The 18,028-nt window shown below is 42.9% G+C and overlaps 1 protein-coding gene across 8 annotated transcripts in view; it reads right to left on the bottom strand.

Moving 5' to 3' along the window:
* Positions 1–11,762: 11,762 nt before the first annotated feature.
* MBOAT2 (membrane bound O-acyltransferase domain containing 2) overlaps positions 11,763–18,028 on the bottom strand; it is a 121,882-nt gene continuing 115,616 nt past the window's right edge. For all 8 annotated transcript variants that reach the window (XM_044390188.3, XM_026518533.4, XM_026518542.4 and 5 more), the window contains one exon: positions 11,763–16,895. In XM_044390188.3, the coding sequence (XP_044246123.1) occupies positions 16,670–16,895 (226 nt within the window). In that variant the 3' untranslated portion in view covers positions 11,763–16,669. The remainder of the gene's footprint in view (positions 16,896–18,028) is intronic.

Raw genomic sequence — 18,028 nt, 5'->3', positions numbered from 1 at the left:
GCTGCAGGTGGCCACGCCCCCGGAGGGCTGAGGAGCCCCAAAGCGGCGGGGAGCGGGCGGGCGAGTGGGTGCGGTGCAGGGTCAGAGAATCGCCAGACTCAGCGGCCCTCCGCCCCCTCCCTCTGGCCTCCAAATGGGTGTATTTTTGACAAGTGCCACGGGCAAAACTTTCTTCCTTGTCAGTGTCACTCTTTTTATTATAATTTGTAATCCCTATTCACCATTGTAATCAAAATTTAGGCCGAGAAATAAACCCAATTATAACTTCAGAAGACTTTGCTAATACATTGCAAACTAAGGCCCGCTCAGGTCTCTTCCTCCGGAACCCAGAGGCCAGGTGTCAGCCTGTCCGAGCGCCTGTGGGATCTATCCTGGTCCTCCTGACGGCCCACCGCCTCCCTGCCCAGCTCCCCAGGCCCCTGGGCAGCCCAGGCCATCTGGCCTCCACAACGTCTCTGCTGAAGGTACCTTGGACTTGCTCTGACTTGCCCGAGGCCAAGAGCGACTGACAGCTTTCAACTCACGTCCTACTGTGGACACCTTTCAAGACTCCTTCCTGGAAATGTTCTGCTCCCTGGGCTTCTGTGACTCTCATTCTCCTAGTTACGTTCCCATTTCTCTGGCTGCTGCTCCCAGATTCCACCTCCCTTCGATTGTTGATGTTTCCAGAGTTCAGCACAAAGCTGGACTTTTCACCGTCCACACCCAGTGTGATCACCCTTCCGTACTGCTCGGGTCTGGGGACCCTGCTCCTGCCTCCATCCACGGAGACCTGAGCTGGGAAGTCATTTCATACACCTCTCCCTCCCTCCGCCAAGGTCATCCAGTCAGCCACTCCATCAACCCTGATCTAATGGCTGCAGAAGCTCCCCACCAGGATTATCCCAAGAGCCCCCAACTCTCTCCCTGCCTCTGCTGGTGCCCGGCTAACTGGTTCTCCAGGAGATTGCTGCCTCAGGTCACTTCTTTGATTAAATTCCTCAGCAGCCTTCCATTGCCATAGAATAAACTCCCGGATAGTACTTAGCATGCAGGACTCCTGGGGAACTGGCCCCTGCCACACTTCCTGCCATTCTCTGTCCATTACTCTCCTCCTATCCTGTCCCACCCCCACCTGGAACAGTGGGCCATACTCGGTCTCATCTCTGGTGTTTGCGCAGTGTTGTTTCCTCTCCTAGACGCTCTTCCCTGTGTCTTGTCCAGCTGATTCCAAGGGATGCAACTGAAACGGTCCCCAATTTTGTGTAGCTTCCTGGATGACCTCAAGCAGAGGTGGTCAGTCCATCCACTGTATCCACCGTCCTATACTGTAGTACCTAAGAGGTACTCAGAGAGCTTGTGTTAAAGCATAGTTAACTTGTTAACCTGTCTTCCCCCCACTGTAAGGTTCACTCCGTCCTTATTCCACACTAACTCCCTCACCCTGTTTGGAACCGTGTCTGGCCTTAGCAAGCCAATAAGGAAGAAACCATATGACCTGGGGTACTGCCTTCTTGTCTCATGCATGTCTCACCAACGTCTGATGGAGCCATACTCCTCGTTGGCTTTTTCCAGGAGTTGCCTGATTGATCCATTGGGAAATACTTTTCAATGGTCCCCAACTTTGGCACATCAGTACCATCCGTGGACCTTCTTAAAAACTAAGACCATGCTCGGGGATTTAAAAATATCTCCCCAGCTAATTCCAATGACATACCATTCTCAGACTTGGGTTCGAGTCCCATTGTGTCCAAATCAGTGATTTCAATAGGAACATACTTTTTTCATGTCAAATAATTTTTTGAGGGCCTACACAGGATAGCAGGTGACGTTTTAGTAACCACTGATGGTGAAAGTGACATGGGAATTAGAATTTGTGGTTTCATAGGGATCTCTAGCCCCAGAATGGCAACCTGCAGCTCTAAACATAATCAGTGTCTGAGTAGTCAGCAGGGCATTTCACGGGTTTTCTTGATGAGTGTGTGGACACAAAGAGAAAACGTGGATTGGGTCAAAAGGCACTGAAGATCTCCCTGAAGTGTGTTGACTAGTGAAACGATGACTCAGGGAGATGGGGTTCTTCAATCCTTGCATGCCTTCGCCTGGGGGACACCATTGTGAGAGGAGCTGCCCCCAGGATAATTCCCACCTCGCACCGCTCCCCCCAGCTGCTGCACCCCATAATTTTTGCAAGTGCAGCAGCGCTTCCTGGTTAGTGCAACCGCCCCTCCACAGCAAGGCCAGGGGCTTCTGCCTCAGCTGAGCTCTGCCCACCACGTGTGAGCCATGCTGAGGGTCAGTGAGCCAGCACATCAGAAAGCCTCTCTTGGGGGAAATTGGAATATACAGGAGTAAGCAAGATAGGGGAGGTGGGGCAGGAAGCTGTCATTCTCCGGCTTCGGTGGTCCCACGTCCCTCTGCACTGCAGTGGGGGGGTTCTCATTTAATAGCCTTGCAAATCCCATTCTAGAAGTGGGACATTCAGTCCCAGATGTTGAAAAGACAATTGCCTCTGCTACTTGAACCTCCTCCCCTCCTCCTCCCCCCACATAAAAATCCCTGAAGATACTCCACGTACAAGTTGTTCCTTTAGGAATATTTTTTTTTTAAACAGCCCAGATAAACTCCTGGAAAGAAGCTACTGGAAACAGGCTTTACTCCAGCCCGCATTTTAATGGAGGATGAGAGGAGGGTCAGATTCCAAGGATGGCAGAGTGGGAGGAAAGAGAAGCAATGAAGGAGGGAAAAGATTCACCAAGTAGGGTTCCCCCTCCATCGCAGGTCTGACCTGGGGAAGGAAGAAACTTGAGGAAGGCTTTTAGTATTATACCAGGCCAAGCATTTAATTACCAAAATGAGAATTTTTACTGACTAAAAGTGACTAGATACGATCTAAGACTGAGGAGAAAAGTTATGAAATGATGAGTCCTACTGGAAATTTCATCCAGGGGTGGGAAGCAAGAAGTAGCCAAGGAGGATTTTCAGGTACAGTTCTGAGAACAGTAAAGTTACTTTATAATCCCACAGTAGCCCATTCTCTTCTATCAACATAACGGTTACCTTTAGGAAATTATATCCATTTTGATAATGAATATTTTGATAATGAATAACTCATGCCAAATGCTGTTTATTCCTTTCTTACTCAAGGACTGTAACACTCCTATCTTGCCACAATGTAACTACTGCAAAATAGAAGTGAAACACCTTCTCAGCTTTCTTTCAAACATCTCTCTCTTTCCACTTTCCTTGGTCTTTTTGCGGTTTGTGCAGCTTGCCTAAATCTTTCTGGCAAACCCATCCTAAGGGCTTTCTTGCTTCAGCAGAAACACGTAAATCACTCCAAGAGTCTGGCTTTTCTACTTGTCATGTGCTATTATGTGGAAGGAAAGCTAGGAGTTATCTTTCCATCCCTCACCACTCTCCCCATCAACACTATAATTTTAATCACCCTTTCATCTTTTTTAACAGTATCAGCATATTGGGATGAGGATTTCAGCAGCCCAATTACACGGCTTCAATTTCCTTGTGTATCAGATTTTCCATAGAAATCTTAAGAAGTTATGGGGCTCCTGGGTGGCTCAATCAGTTAAGCATCTGACTCTTGGTTTCCGCTTGGGTCATGATCTTAGGGTCCTGGGATCAAGCCTGTCTCTTGGGCTCTGAGCTCAGTGGGGAGTCTGCTTGTCCCTCTCCCTTCCCCCTTCTATTCCTCCCCCACTCAGGCTCACGTTTTCTCTCTTTTTAAAGTAAATAAATAAATAAATAAATAAAAGTCTTTTTTAAAAAAAGAAATCTAAAGAAGTTACATACTATCTTGCTTTTAAAACAGCTTTCCTCTGATTATAAAAGGAACATGTGTTCATTATGAAGAATTTGGAAAATACAAAAAATTAGTGCCCCTAATCTCAGCACACAGAGTTCTCTAACTTTTTGAACAGATTTGAAACAAAAACTTTATTGACCAAATTATTACTTTAAACATCCATTACTGGAAAGCAGCGGGGTAAAGGCAATGCTCCTGAGATGTCATTTTTTCTGCCTTAATTAATGATGGCGTCACTAACACTTCCCTAGGTACCTTTGCCAACATCCCCCCCGACCAGTTTGATTAGTATGTTCCTTCTGCATTAAAACACACACACACACACCTAGAAGGAAGTTTTCTTCCCCCTAGGATGGCACCAGAAAGAGAAGGATCGTAAGACCCTGTGCTCAGGTGGAGTGTGGGGAGAGAGGGAGAGACAGAGGGGGAGAGCTAAAGGAAAGAAAGTTATAACAGAGTTATCAGTTCACATGAAAAAGACTGAGTTTTAGTTGTTTGCAGCTCAACTAAAGTCAAACAAGGCTACCAGCAGGGCAGACACATTTTCATGTTGCCAACCGAGGAAGTTGACTTAAAGGGACAATAGGAAGAAGGAAAGAGAGACATTTTTTTATTCTTTTTTTTTTTTTTTTAAGATTTATTTATTTATTTATTTGACAGAGAGAGAGAGAGCGAGAGAGCACAAGCAGGGGGAGAGGGAGGCAGAGGGAGAAGGAGAAGCAGACTCTCCGCTGAGCAGGGAGCCCGATGCAGGACCCGGTCCCAGGACCCTTGGATCATGACCCGAGCCGAAGGCAGACACTTAACCCACTGAGCCACCCAGGTGCCCCGGAAAGAGATAAATCAAGGATGCAGTTAATATGCAGATCAAATAAGCTGCATGTTCACTGAACCCCACTGCAACCCATAAAGACAGAAAATAAGTCCTCAAGTTACATTTATACGTGCATGTGAGGCAGTGAGAGAGTAAGTCACATGTACTTGTCTTCCTAATTTATACTGGTGCACAGGCTTTTCCTGAAAGTACTTTTCCTTCAGGGGCACAGGTAGGCCATAAACAGAAAAAATTAATGAAAACTTTGATGAACTTTTATCAAGACTAACAGAAAAGTAGACAACAGGGTGATTCAGAATACATCCAATATAAGGAAACAGCCTGAATGACTATCACCTGACTTTCTGAACCAGTTTGCTCAGGGAGAAACTGACAAACTACGGAATTTTATTCCAACAGTCATATGCTCCTGACATTTTAGTCCATTAGGAATCTGGACCCATAAACCACAGTGTGAGTAGCTATTTTTAGTATATGATGGTGGTGCCCTTTGGTGGAAATTCCTGTACAAACGGCTAAGACAGACCTCGTGCTGCCACGGTGATTGTGTGGGCGTTGCTTTTGTCTAGGGCGTGGTATTTCAATATATTTATGTTTGCCATATCATCTCTATTTTCATCGGTATTGGAAGTGGAAACCTTGCTATCCCCATGCAGCTCAGTACTGCCTCTCTTCCACACCCTCCCCTTTTCCCCAAAACCTGCCACCATCCCTGGAATGTATGTCACATCGTTAGTAAAATACCCCCTACCTCCTTAATGGCTTCCCTTCCACGTTCGCTCTAACAAAAACCGAGATCTCTTGTGAGGTCACGCCTTTCCTTGCAGACCCCTTAAGTGTTAGCTGGTTTCCCTCTCTCGTCACTGGACCCGGAGGTGAGGAAGATGCCCTCCTTCCTTCTCATTGTCACACGCAAAAAATTGTCCCTGCTTCCTTCCTAAGACACTAGAGTTTAGAAGCTCAGGCCATCCCTCCCTTGCTGCGGACACCTGGGTCACTCCCCACTAAAAACTACTGGAACCTGGTTATCGTCACTCTCTCCAACACACGTTCCTTGATGATTTCAACATCGTTACGGAAGAACCTGCCAGCACTCTGGCCTCCCAGGTCCCTGACCTTCCTTCCTAGGAAGATCTTGTCTGCCATTCTAAGTCAGGCTACCAGTAAGCGTGCTTAAGACCTTGTTATCCACCAAAATTTCCATTTCAAACACTCTGCTCTCAACCACCTCTCACGCGTGCGTCTCACTCTCCCTGGGACACAGGCTCCATCCGTCCTGGCAGCACTGTGTGCGTATCCCAGGACCTTGGTCCACGTTCTTACTCATTTCCCTTTCTTGCTTAGACTCTGGTCTGTAATCAGGGCCAGACTGTTGCTACAGTTCGAGCACTGTTCTAAAAGTACAAGGATTCTGATGAATTCTTTTTTTTTTCTTTAAGATTTTTTATTTATTTATTCGACAGAGATAGAGACAGCCAGTGAGAGAGGGAACACAAGCAGGGGGAGTGGGAGAGGAAGAAGCAGGCTCATAGTGGAGGAGCCTGATGTGGGGCTCGATCCCATAACGCCGGGATCACGCCCTGAGCCGAAGGCAGATGCTTAACCGCTGTGCCACCCAGGCGCCCCTCTGATGAATTCTGTATTGTGTGGGACAGCAACAACAAGTATGGTGCATTCGTGATTGTATGCGCTAAATCACTGAAATATATATATTTTTATATGTTATATATAATATACATATATAATAATATATATATGCTTTTTATTTTTAAGTAGTTTTAGATTTATAGAAAATTTGGTAAAGATACTATAGAGTTCCCACATACCCCATGTTTCCCAATTTTTTGGTAAGATTTATTGATTTATTGAGAGAGTGAGAGAGAGCATGAGCAGGGTGGAGGGACAGAGGGAGAAGGAGAGAGGAACTCTAAGCAGACTCCATGCTCAGCTCTGATGCAGGCTCGATCCCACGACCCAGAGATCAGATCCGGAGATCAAGACCTGAGCCAAAACCAAGAGTCAGACGCTTAACTGACTGCCACCCAGGTGCCCCCATTTCCCAAACTGTTAACATCTTATCTTAGACGGTACATTTGTCATAACTTTAACCAATGCTGATACATTATGAACTAAAGCCCACACTTCATTCAGATTTCCTTAGCCTTTCTTATAGCTGAAGGCCCTTTGCAGAATTCCGTACAGGATACATTACATTTAGTCATTATATCTCCTTAGGCTCTCTCGACTGTGATAATTTCTTAGACCTTCCTTATTTTTGATGACCTTGACAGTTTTGGAGAGTACTGGTCAGGTTATTTCATAGAATGTCTCTCCATTGCAATGTGCCTGCTGTTTTTTCTTTTCTTTTTTTAATAAAATTTGGCAGGAGAGAACTTCCTTTTTGGCCAGGTATAGATCTTCCACTTAAAACTTTCCACGTCTAATGATTGAAAGAACTTTCAAATGCTAGCAGGAGAAGCCCAGGAGGCTGGCTTTAGGCAGGCCCAGGCTCATGCCTTGGCCCCAGGGAGAAGTAGCTTGTTGGAATGCTTAGCATTCATCATTATTCCCAGCACATAGTAAAAGCTCATTGAACATTTCCTGACTGGCGACAATGAGGCCATATTCTGATGATGAAACCGGAGTTAGCTAGGCAGGACAGGTATGGAGGCGAATTCTGGGTAAAGCAAATAGCAGGTACAAAGGCTGGGAGGCAGAAGAGAGAGACTGGAGGAAGTATAATTACCCAGCGTGGTTGGAACATAATAAAGGTGAGTACTTAGTCTGTTCAGGTTGTTTAACAAAGTACCATAGACTAGGTGGCTTACAAACAACAGAAACTTATTTCTCACAGTTCTGTAGGTTGGAAGTTTAAGATCAGGGTGCCAGCTTGGGTCAAGTTCGGGTGAGAGGTCCTCTTGCAAGCTGAAGTCTCCCCACGTTTACATTGTGCCCTCCATGGTGAAAGAGACAAGGGAGCTCTCCGGGGTCTCTTTTATAAGGGCCCGAATCCCATTTTGAGGCCCCTACCCTCATGACTAAGCACCTCGCAAAGGCCCCACCTCCTCACACCATCACACTGGAGTTAGGGTTCCAACATAAATTTCATGGGGGACACATTCAGTCCATAGCAGCATACGTACATTGGGAGGGGTGTAAATCAGGAGAGAAAAGCACCAAGAAGGATAAACAGATCATAGATTTTATGCCATACTTACGAGTTTGAGCTTACCAGAAAGGTTTTGGGCAAGTTTCCTTTTTGAAGCAGGAAAATGAAACGTGCTCATTTTGGAAAGACGGCTCAAGGCTGCACATTAGAGAATGGGTTGGACAAAGACATGCCCAGAAGGGTGCAAGGAGAGCACAGTTACGAGCTAGGTGAGAAATTAGGGGGCAGTGGCAGCGGAGAGTCAGTTGTGCAGGAGGTGGGACACGCGGAAGTTGCGGTGGGTAAGGAAGGCTAAGGGTGGTATGTGGGTTTCTGACCTGGGTAACCAAGGAAATATTCATGATATCTAATCAGACAGACACTGTGAGAGGAATCACAAGTTATGGGGTGATGAAACCAGCTGATGAGTTTGGATGTCCTAAACTTGGGGTGCCTGTGATTTTTAGGTGAGGAGGGTAGCATGGACACTGAGGAGGTAGGAGAACAGACAGGTGTGTGAGCGGGGAATCCAGAGTGGTGTCTCTGCAGACAGTGATCACCCAGGTGCAGCAGGAGAAGCGAGGAAGGACAGTTCAGCAGAAGGAGAGAAAAGATCTCAAGAAGACAGTGGTCAACAGAGCCGAATGCTGTGAAAAGCACATGATACAAAAAAGGAAATCTAAGCATCACGATTCAACGACAGAGGTCAGAAATGACCTTATACGGGGTTTAGTCGAGGGGTGGGGTCAGGGAGGGAAGCAGAGGTTCTGTGTTGACTTCTCTTTTAAGAAGCTTTATTGTATAGGCTGTGGATTGTAGGATGGTTTTTCAGTACTTGTCTGTTTGGGGTTTTTTTGGGGGGGTTGTTGTTTTTTGGGTTTTGTTTTTGTTTTTTGGGGGTTTTTTGGATGGGAGCTCAATCCTAAGGCACATTCTTCCTGAGGCGGATGATTCGTGAATTTAAAGGTGTCGAGTGACACACAGGAACTCCGCTTTCTTTAGGGACTGGTGGCCCCTTGGCCAGCAGGAGGGGCCTCATCTTCTCACCAGCTCTCCGTCTCCGGGCGCTGGGCAGCTGCCTTCCCCACTGATGGTATGAATAGCTGGCACTTGAGCTCAGATCTTAGGGTACTCTCATACTCACCCTGCTAAAGGGGATGGCAACCAGTGATGGCATCCCCCTGCCGGACACAGTGCAGATCAGGGCCTGCCTTTCCTTCGGACACTGGGTCTCAGCCTGTGCTAATGGATGCCACTGGTATTGCTCTGAAGGATGTGACAAAAAAAGATAACACAAGCCCAAAACAAAGCATATTTGAAAATAAAAGATATGTAATAATAGAAAAAATTTTAACAGTAAGGAGAAATGCAGTATTTTAATTACATTAACAATCTGAGCTGACATCTGGCAATAGCAACAAGCTGACTAAGCCAACACAAGCCATCTTGCTGTCGACACCTAGAAAAGCTATAGGAAATAGAACACAGAATTATTTCTGAAGTCACACAGCTAAGTTTAAAAGAAAGGCAACCCAATGAAAAGCTGACCGAAAGAGGCTCAAGTAGCAAGTGTTACTTCTGAGGGAGGGAGAAGGGAGAGGGATGCTGGGCTTAGGTGTGATGTGCTTTTTATTAAAAAAAAAAAAAGGCAAATTTTGAATCTAATGTGGTAAAAGCACCAGTTCAATCTGAGCAGTGGGCACATGAGTGTATATTGTAATGGTCTGTAGCGGACGATATGCTTGAAATATTTTGTAAAGTTTTATATTTTTAAAAAATTGTCTAACCTCAATTTTTTCCTATTATTCCTTTTTCTGATTGGAGGGAAGATAAGTTATTGTTGGATAGTTGGCACATAGTGGATCTAAACTTATTTTTTTCTATTTGTGTGTAATACCATAAAATTCTTGACATATGCTTTTCTTCTTCCTCTAATTAATGCCCCTCCCAGATCTTTCTCAGCCGGTGAAACACTTCCCCACAAACCCACGTACCAGCTCCTCCGCACCGCTATCCCGGCCTCTTCCCAAGCTCTCCACCCCCTCCTGATTCCAAAGGCCCTTTGCGCATGCCTTGAATAAAGCACTTACGGTCCTGTAATCTTTATTAGCTTCTCGAAGCTAAGGGCAGTGGTTTATTTTGTAGCTACCCAGCACGTGGGCAGGAACTCATTAAATAATTGAATGAATAGTTCAAGGAAAAAAGACAAAACACATGACAATGTCCATCTATATAAACTAGGGGCTGCTCTCATCTGGCCTTCTGGGGCCTTCCGTACTGTGAAGCAGATTAAGTTACCCACGCCGTCGTGCTTGTCTGGGTAAACACGCGTGAGGGATGCGTCAGCAGGCAGCTCCGGCTCCTGCGTCCCTAGTGCTCTTGCTCATGGCCTGATTTCAGCACAGCCCTGAATCTCAAAATGGGGTCATTAAATCTGCCATCACAGTCTAAGGTCTTCCAGTGAGAAAGTGCCAAGACGGGATTTACTTGGACGTGTTCAGCCGAGCATCTTTGTACGACAGTACAAATTAATACAGGGTTCCTCCACAACAGAGGAGGAAACAGAAGTTTCCTCCATGACAGAGTCTAGAAGAGCTTCTGGAAGCACATTCCACGGGTGAGTTTGAAATCATGGCACAGGAACACAGTGGGACTCCCTGTGCTCTGCTATAGATACCATATATGAATGTAAGGGTTTAGTTTTGTTTTTTAAAGTAAGCTCTGTGCCCAATGTGGGGCTTGAACCCACAACCCCAAGATCAAGAGTCACACATTCTACTGACTGAGCCAGCCAGGTGTCCCTCCTTTAAGGTTGTTTGAATTGCCTTTCAAAGTGTTCATAATGTGACTACAGTTTGCTTTAAATAATTTTTAAGCAGTTAAAGAGTCAGTGACTCCTCAGAATATTATCGTCATAATGAAGAATGCTTCAGGAAAAACAACATCTCACCTCTCATGATGAGACAGGTCTGGTATTCAGTCCTACAGACGGAAGTCAAAGCCTCTGGAATTAGCAAACACACACACGCACACATATTTTTAAACTACAGTTTAATCATTTTTAAAGACACACAAATTAGAAAAGAACATTTATATGTAAGTTAAAAACATCTTTAAAACCCAGCAATAAGCCAGCAGTGCAGCGCTGAGGACACGGATTGGAAATGAGCGGTCATGAAATCCTCATGTCACAGGCTAACTGACACAGGGGCAGTTTAAATTTAGGACCATGCAACAAGAACTAATTTATGAATCTGTTGAAAAATAACACTTCTTTAAAAAAATATTTTGGAATAATAAAAACAAAAAAGCACAGACCACCACGTGCTAGTCTCACCCAGGGAAGGCCGACGAGCGCTGTCAATACCGGCGGCGGGAACTGGGGCCCTCCTCGTGTTCGGGCGACACCGTCCAAGCACTCCTGCAGAGATCACGATGCAGCCCTCACAGGAAGGCAGGAATGCACTCGCACGGCCTCCCTCTGCCCGTGGAAGGGTCTCTCCTGTGTCACCTGAATTATTTGTTTACTTTCATTCCTATTGCTTTATAAGGTGCCCTCCTGGTTCAGAGAGGCAGTCGCGCCCAGGGGACAGAGATGGAGACCGGCTTGGAACATGTTTGAGTGGGATATCGGATTCTTTTCTCCTTGTGACAAAAAGTCAGGGGCAAGTGTACTTTGTGGACAAATCTGCATATACGGAACCAAAAATACTTCAAACTGGGAAGAGGCCTGTCTTATAAGTCTGTCAAATTCTTTACATGTGTTTGTCCTTTAGCAGGAAAGGACAAAAAGAGATATTACCAAATTAATTTCTTGAAGAAGTCAGCCCAAAATAGAGACCGGGCAGGATCCAGTCGTTTACGGCTCCAGTCAAAGGCAGTCAGTCCCTTTTTCCATCTCAAACATGTTCTTAGGAAAATGGTTAGTCATTCTAGTGATGTCACTCTGTATCTTTCAGTTTTTCATTATATTTCCATTTCTTTCTACAGTAGCAAAATCTGATAAAACATGGAGAGTGCCTATGCATCAAGTAAGCTTTAGGCAGTGATTTTGCATGGATCTTAAACTATTCTTTATAGAACCATATAGTCTTGGGGTTGTTTTGTTTTTGCTTTATAAAAGCTTTACGAGAAGATGAGTATAGTTGGTTTTAAAGGCAAGACAGATTAGTCGGCATAAAAGGGTGTCTTCCGGCTCCATTCCAGAAAGTCTTCCCAATCAATGACCTATAGAGCTTGTCAGTTGTTTATGGGGGTTTCCATATTAAAAATCTATTAAAATAAATATTATTTTAAAACATATAAAAACATTAATAAGCAGCCCACCGATTAATATGTAATTGGCTGCATCCTCTGTACGAGAGCCTCGAAAAGCAGCTTAATCATTGATTTTAAGAGCATTCCTACAAAATACCAACGTGGAAAATTTCATTTTAAATTTTCTTCTGTAATGAGAGTTACTATAAATCGATTTGACCACACGGTGGTACAGAAACACACCGTGCAGGCCCTCGACCTGCTGATCTTTCAAAGCCAAGTTTCAGGTGCAACTTAGCATCAGGAGCGCGCACTGTTACACACCCGCTTTTACAAGGACAGCAGCGGAAAGCAGAACTTTCTGCATCTAGATACTTGTAGAAATGATCAGCCATTCATTAAATGTACACCAGGTTCAGAGCAAGAGTTTAATAAGGTCCTTGAGAGCAGTTAAGATTACATTTCACAGTGTTATGTGGAGCTCCGCACCTATGTTAAATCTGATGTATTCAGTTTCAGCCAGGATAGACTCCTGGTGGCTGAATAAAACTCCATAAAATACTGGTTTATACTAAAAACTCCGGACAAATCCTTCATTGACACAATAACGGGCATCATTCCGAAACAATTATTCTCACCAGTAATTTTTTTCTTTCAATTATAATGGTGAACTCTTACAATTAGCTAACAATTTTGAAGTTTATAAAAAGGAAAGAAAAAAGTATAAATGTCCAGAGCTGTTCATGAATATACAAATTAAAACTTACAAGGTATGAATTTTAAAGAGGAAAGATTTTTTTTGTCCTAAATGTAATCTAGTCCTTGAATAAAAAAAGTATATGTTTTGTATTTAATGGCAAACTTTTATGTAATTTCTTTTGCAGTTTAAAATGTGTAACTAAATTAAATGTGCCTTAACTATCTTTGAATGAAATAATATTTGAGAAGTTATACAATAAGGTAAACCCTGTCCAGTAAACTTGGTGGTTTGTACTAACATTTTCTAGCATAGAGCACCTTTGAGTTTCCCTAGCACAACCAACCGAACAAGCAGAGAAAGCAAAAGGAAAACATGCTTCCTTCAATAGAGACTATTTCATTATCGAAGATTCACTTTAGGGCTATTATATTCAGTGGAGATGGTATGCTGCCACACCTTCTGATTTAATGGATGGGAAGGTTTTCCTCTGTTGCCAAGAAAACCTTTTGACAAGTCAGGGCTTTGAGCTTCCGTAATAAAGTAAATGACCACGACAACAGTTGTGATGGTGAATCTGCCCTTGTCCGTGACCCTCACAGATCTTGCTAAAGGCTCCCACTCATTACAGACACAACTGGTCATAAGCTTTTGGAACTGACCCTTTACTAAGGAACTTCCAGCTGGAGGACACGTGATTTGCCCAAATCCTAACTCATTTATAACAGAGCCAGATGAACATCCAGGTCTCCTCCCAGGACAATTAGTGCTTCAATGTGAGTCCCCTTGTCCAGTTTAGAACCATCCTTTTTACTGCACATTTTTCTGAAAACTGGGAACTGAGGAAGAGTCACACATGGCAGGGGTCAATGCCAAAAATACTCTCTAACCAAAAGTGTGGTGGTGGCTGGACATCGTGGAAGCCAAATAAACCTTCTCTATTAGGCTGGACATTTTAGGAGCCAAGTAAATTTCCCCAATTACCCTGAGTTCCAATAAAAATGCTTATTTTAAAAACTGAGAATAACTTACTTTAAAATGGTGATAGCTGAGATACATCAAATTAACTGTTACTGTTTCAAGAAAATGAAACTGAGGGAAGAATAATTATTTTTGTTCATTTTTTTTCCCTGAGTAGTATAATAATGAACCAAGAGGATAAGGATGATGGTCACTGATTTCTCTGGAGTGGTTTCATGACAACCGAAGAGTGGAGAAATAATAGAAATATGTACTGCATCTTGTTCTGTTGGTTTAAAATAGTACAACAAATCACTTAATACTTAACAGTATGTGGAGACAGACCAGTTTTCAAATCTCCTGCCATAAGTAGAAGTGAAGCATTAATCCTTATAATACTCCAAGCAGATATATTCGTCTCACAGAGCACAAAAAGTTTCTTCTTGAGGAGAAAAGTCAAGTTGAAAATTAGAATTATTTCTTTAGTTTTTCTTCTAGATTACACATTTATCATTATAATTTCTCCAAAATTAGAGAAAAGCTATCCAAAAGCCCTTTCATACAAAACAAAACAAAACAAAACAAGACCACCTAGTTGACCCAAGGGGATGAAAATCAGACGAACTGTATAGATAATGTATCATCTTCAGAGCAACTGGAGAATTCTTAGTCATCCTGCTGTCTGCGTGACAACCCTGGGAGTACATTCACTGAGCAAGACACAGGTAACAATGATTCTAGGTTTATAGGCTGAGAAATGACATAGGTAATAGAAATAAATAGTGATTATTTATAAATGGCCAGACGGCCTGAAAAAAAGTTTAATTAAGCTTTCTTGTTTCCACTTATGACATGCCTAGACTTGCCCTTTAAACTCTTAATTTACTTTTTTTAAAATAGTGATCAGATTCTCTGCAGCATTAATTAAACTGAGGAGGCCTTTTGGGGGCAGATACTTTCCATGATTATTCTTTTCTATCCTCTCACGTTACACAGCTAGCTTAATTTTGATGCATGGGAAAATAGAGAACATTTATTTAGTTATCCGTCCTTTTCTGGGAAGTAACAGGGCATGGCTAACCTCAGCAGGTGGAAAAATTTTACCTTTAGAAAAATAAAAACATTTTATATAAACAAAGACTAGGATATTTCTAACTTCTACAAAGATACACTGATACTTTTGCTGATTAAGACCTCAAAAGTTCCAAGTACATCTGCTGTTCCTTTCTCCTTTAAATGAAAAACTACACCGCTTAAGCCAGAGTTGTTCTGACAATAACTTCACTTGCAAACTTACTTGCAACAGAGATTAAAAAAAAAAAAGACTCACCAGAGATAGACAATTTGCATTTCATTAAAAATTTAAGGCAAAAGGAAATAAACTGGACAAATAAACGTGAAGTCCAATAAAAGACGGGTCAAATGAAGGTGGAGTCAAGAAGGCCCTGCACACCCTCCTCTCTCCCAGCCCATGATCCTGGGATTTACTACCTATGGTGAAGCCCTGATGCCAGGCTGGCCTCACATCACAAGACTGGGATTAGACATCTAGTAATTGGAGGTGAGATTAACTGTGGTGAAAACGGCTGACAGGATAAAAGCACATTGTTCTACTTACAGAATCTAAAACTCATTAAAGAGAGTTAAGAGCAAAATTTTAATGTGAGAATTTAAGAGTTTGGAAACTACTTTCTTTTATTCTCTAAAAATGAGGGTCAGACCCAATGACTGTAAGCTTCCATTTCCCTAAGACTTTCCCAATTATGAATTACGCTGTCAAGCATAAGTGATTAGACAGATGGTCACCTTACTCCATGATTTCTCCCTCATCGCCCTCGTGCAATCTACCATGATTATTTTCATAATCCCTCTATAATTCTATATAATTTATGCTTGGTAAGTTTCATTTAAAAGTCCAACATATTAAAAGTCATTACACATTTATGTCTTTACAGAATCACAAAGAACTCAGATAAAGAAAGGGGGAGAGCACGTCTGCTGAGCACCTGTGCCCTGTCCCAGCTGTGCCACGGGCTCCAGCCCCGGTCCACGTGGTGCTTCCTTCATTCATGCCTTCCTTCCTTCCTTTGTCATCTTCTCTTGCTTAGTTTTCTTTCTTTCTTTCTTTCTTTCTTTCTTTCTTTCTTTCTTTCTTTCTTTCTTTCTTTTCTTTCTTTCTTTCTTTCTTTCTTTCTTTCTTTCTTTCTTTCTTTCTTTTCTTTCTAAGAAAATAAGCTTAAAATATCACATTACCAACCTTTAATTATGTTGAAGAAATTCTTCTTTGATGGGCTCTGACTGACACAAAGTCATTAAACTCTTCAGGACAATAAGCTACCCATAATTTGGCATCTGTTACTGCTTACGGTTTACCTATGTACTGTAGTCATTTGAGATACTTTAAGAAAACCCTTCAAATACTGAGATATTTATTGCATTTTTAAAGTGTCCACAATCAGAAATATCCTGTTTCAAATTCCTCCAGGATTCCTTTACAGCACATGACATCAAATATTGAAATAGTGTTCTCACAATATTACACTTGAAAATACCATTTAGAAACAATATTTTAGGAAATAGAGGGTTTAAGGCAAGACATTCATTTGGAAAAGGTAATTTCTCTCAATCATCCAGATTGACACGGTTATTTTTCCACCTTTTCGGTGCCTTGGGATACGCAACATACATTCAGCAACAGGGCACACGCATGACCCTACGGACATCTGCTGAGGTCCTGAGTGCCCATTGAAATAATGGAAATATTTTTATATAAGGCGTGGCCCACAGGGACGTGGCATGGGAGGGGTTATCCACTCCATTCCCAATCTGGTATACAGGAAACTCCCCATCTAGATCCATCCCATTTGCCCCCAACTTCATCTCTTTTCAAACGAACACAAATCCCTCGGAAAGGTGCTAAGATTGGTTTCTGTTAACAGAGACAAAATAGCCATCAGAGTGTTTTCCCCTTCATTGCTTTAATGATGAATGTCTAGAGGCTATTTCTTGATTCTGATTGCAAACATTGTTTGTTGTGGAAAAACTATTCTGTCCCAAAGAATTTTCTCTTTCATCACACTTTTTGGACCGCGACAGCTGCACATTTTCATGTGTAGTCTTTCCTCTTTGAGTTTTTTTCACCGGCAAAAACAATAATACTAAGATACCGGCAACGTGCAGGCAGTAATACCAGGAGCTAAAAGAAAAAGGACAAAGTTTACTGTATTAAATTTTGAGAATGAATCCTTAGCAACTGCATCCTTGTCAAAATGTCACAGGCCCCGCACAGGATGTGCATATTTACTCCGTTAATCGTGCATTCCCGCCGCCTCCCCCTCCCCACGAGCTGAAGCTCTCCAGCTCGGCCAGTGGGTATTTAGAAAGCACCCTATAAACCCAGGCCACTTAAAAGCATGATGCTAGATATCGTACTACACTCCTCTGTAAGGGTCATAAGTCCATGGCTACAGAACAAGAACAAAAAGGTACTTATTCCCAGCTGCAGTGACCTGAAAATAATCTCTCAAATCCACAGAACTGAACACTGAGAGCGAACAAAGAGAACGCAGAGCTAGTAAGGACCTGAAAGCTCTGGCCTCCTCTGCTGTGCGTGGCCCCTAATTAAGTTACAAATATTCCAGTGATGTGAGTAATAGAAAACATTGCTTCTTGATGCTTGCTGTCACATGATAAAGAAAGGCCATGTTATTAAAAATATTATTAGAAGCATCATTCCTGAAATCAAATATAAATCAAATGTGACCCAGGCTGCTTTTAGAGTTGTAAACTCAAGTAATTGTGAACAAAGTACCTGGGATAGAAAATCTAACCAACTGCTCAATCACATTTAAATATACGTAATAATTTCGTGAAAAGGGGAGTTTTAGCTGGAGTCACTTAATGTCCTTCTGTATGAGTACCGCCATATTCAGTGCAACGATTTTTGACCACACGCTTTGCGTTGTCGTTCTAAATGCTAGGGTAATGAAGACTACGAAAGGTGGAATTCTTTTTTTTTTTTTTTTTTTTTTTAAAGATTTTATTTATATTTATGTGACAGAGAGACAGCCAGCGAGAGAGGGAACACAGCAGGGGGAGTGGGAGAGGAAGAAGCAGGCTCATAGCGGAGGAGCCCGATGTGGGACTTGATCCCGGCACGCCGGGATCACGCCCTGAGCAGAAGGCAGACGCTTTAACGACTGCGCTACCCAGGCGCCCCTGAAAGGTGGAATTCTTAATCTCAAAGTTATCACTAATAGAGTGAGAGTGGAATCTGGTGGGTGAGGGAGAGAATAAAGAGAGAAAATACGGAATTCAAAAACAAGAATG

This window comes from Ursus arctos, unplaced genomic scaffold (genome assembly GCF_023065955.2).
Source record: "Ursus arctos isolate Adak ecotype North America unplaced genomic scaffold, UrsArc2.0 scaffold_8, whole genome shotgun sequence".
In the NCBI taxonomy this organism is placed as follows: domain Eukaryota; kingdom Metazoa; phylum Chordata; class Mammalia; order Carnivora; family Ursidae; genus Ursus; species Ursus arctos.
This window is presented reverse-complemented; position numbering and strand designations above follow the sequence as displayed.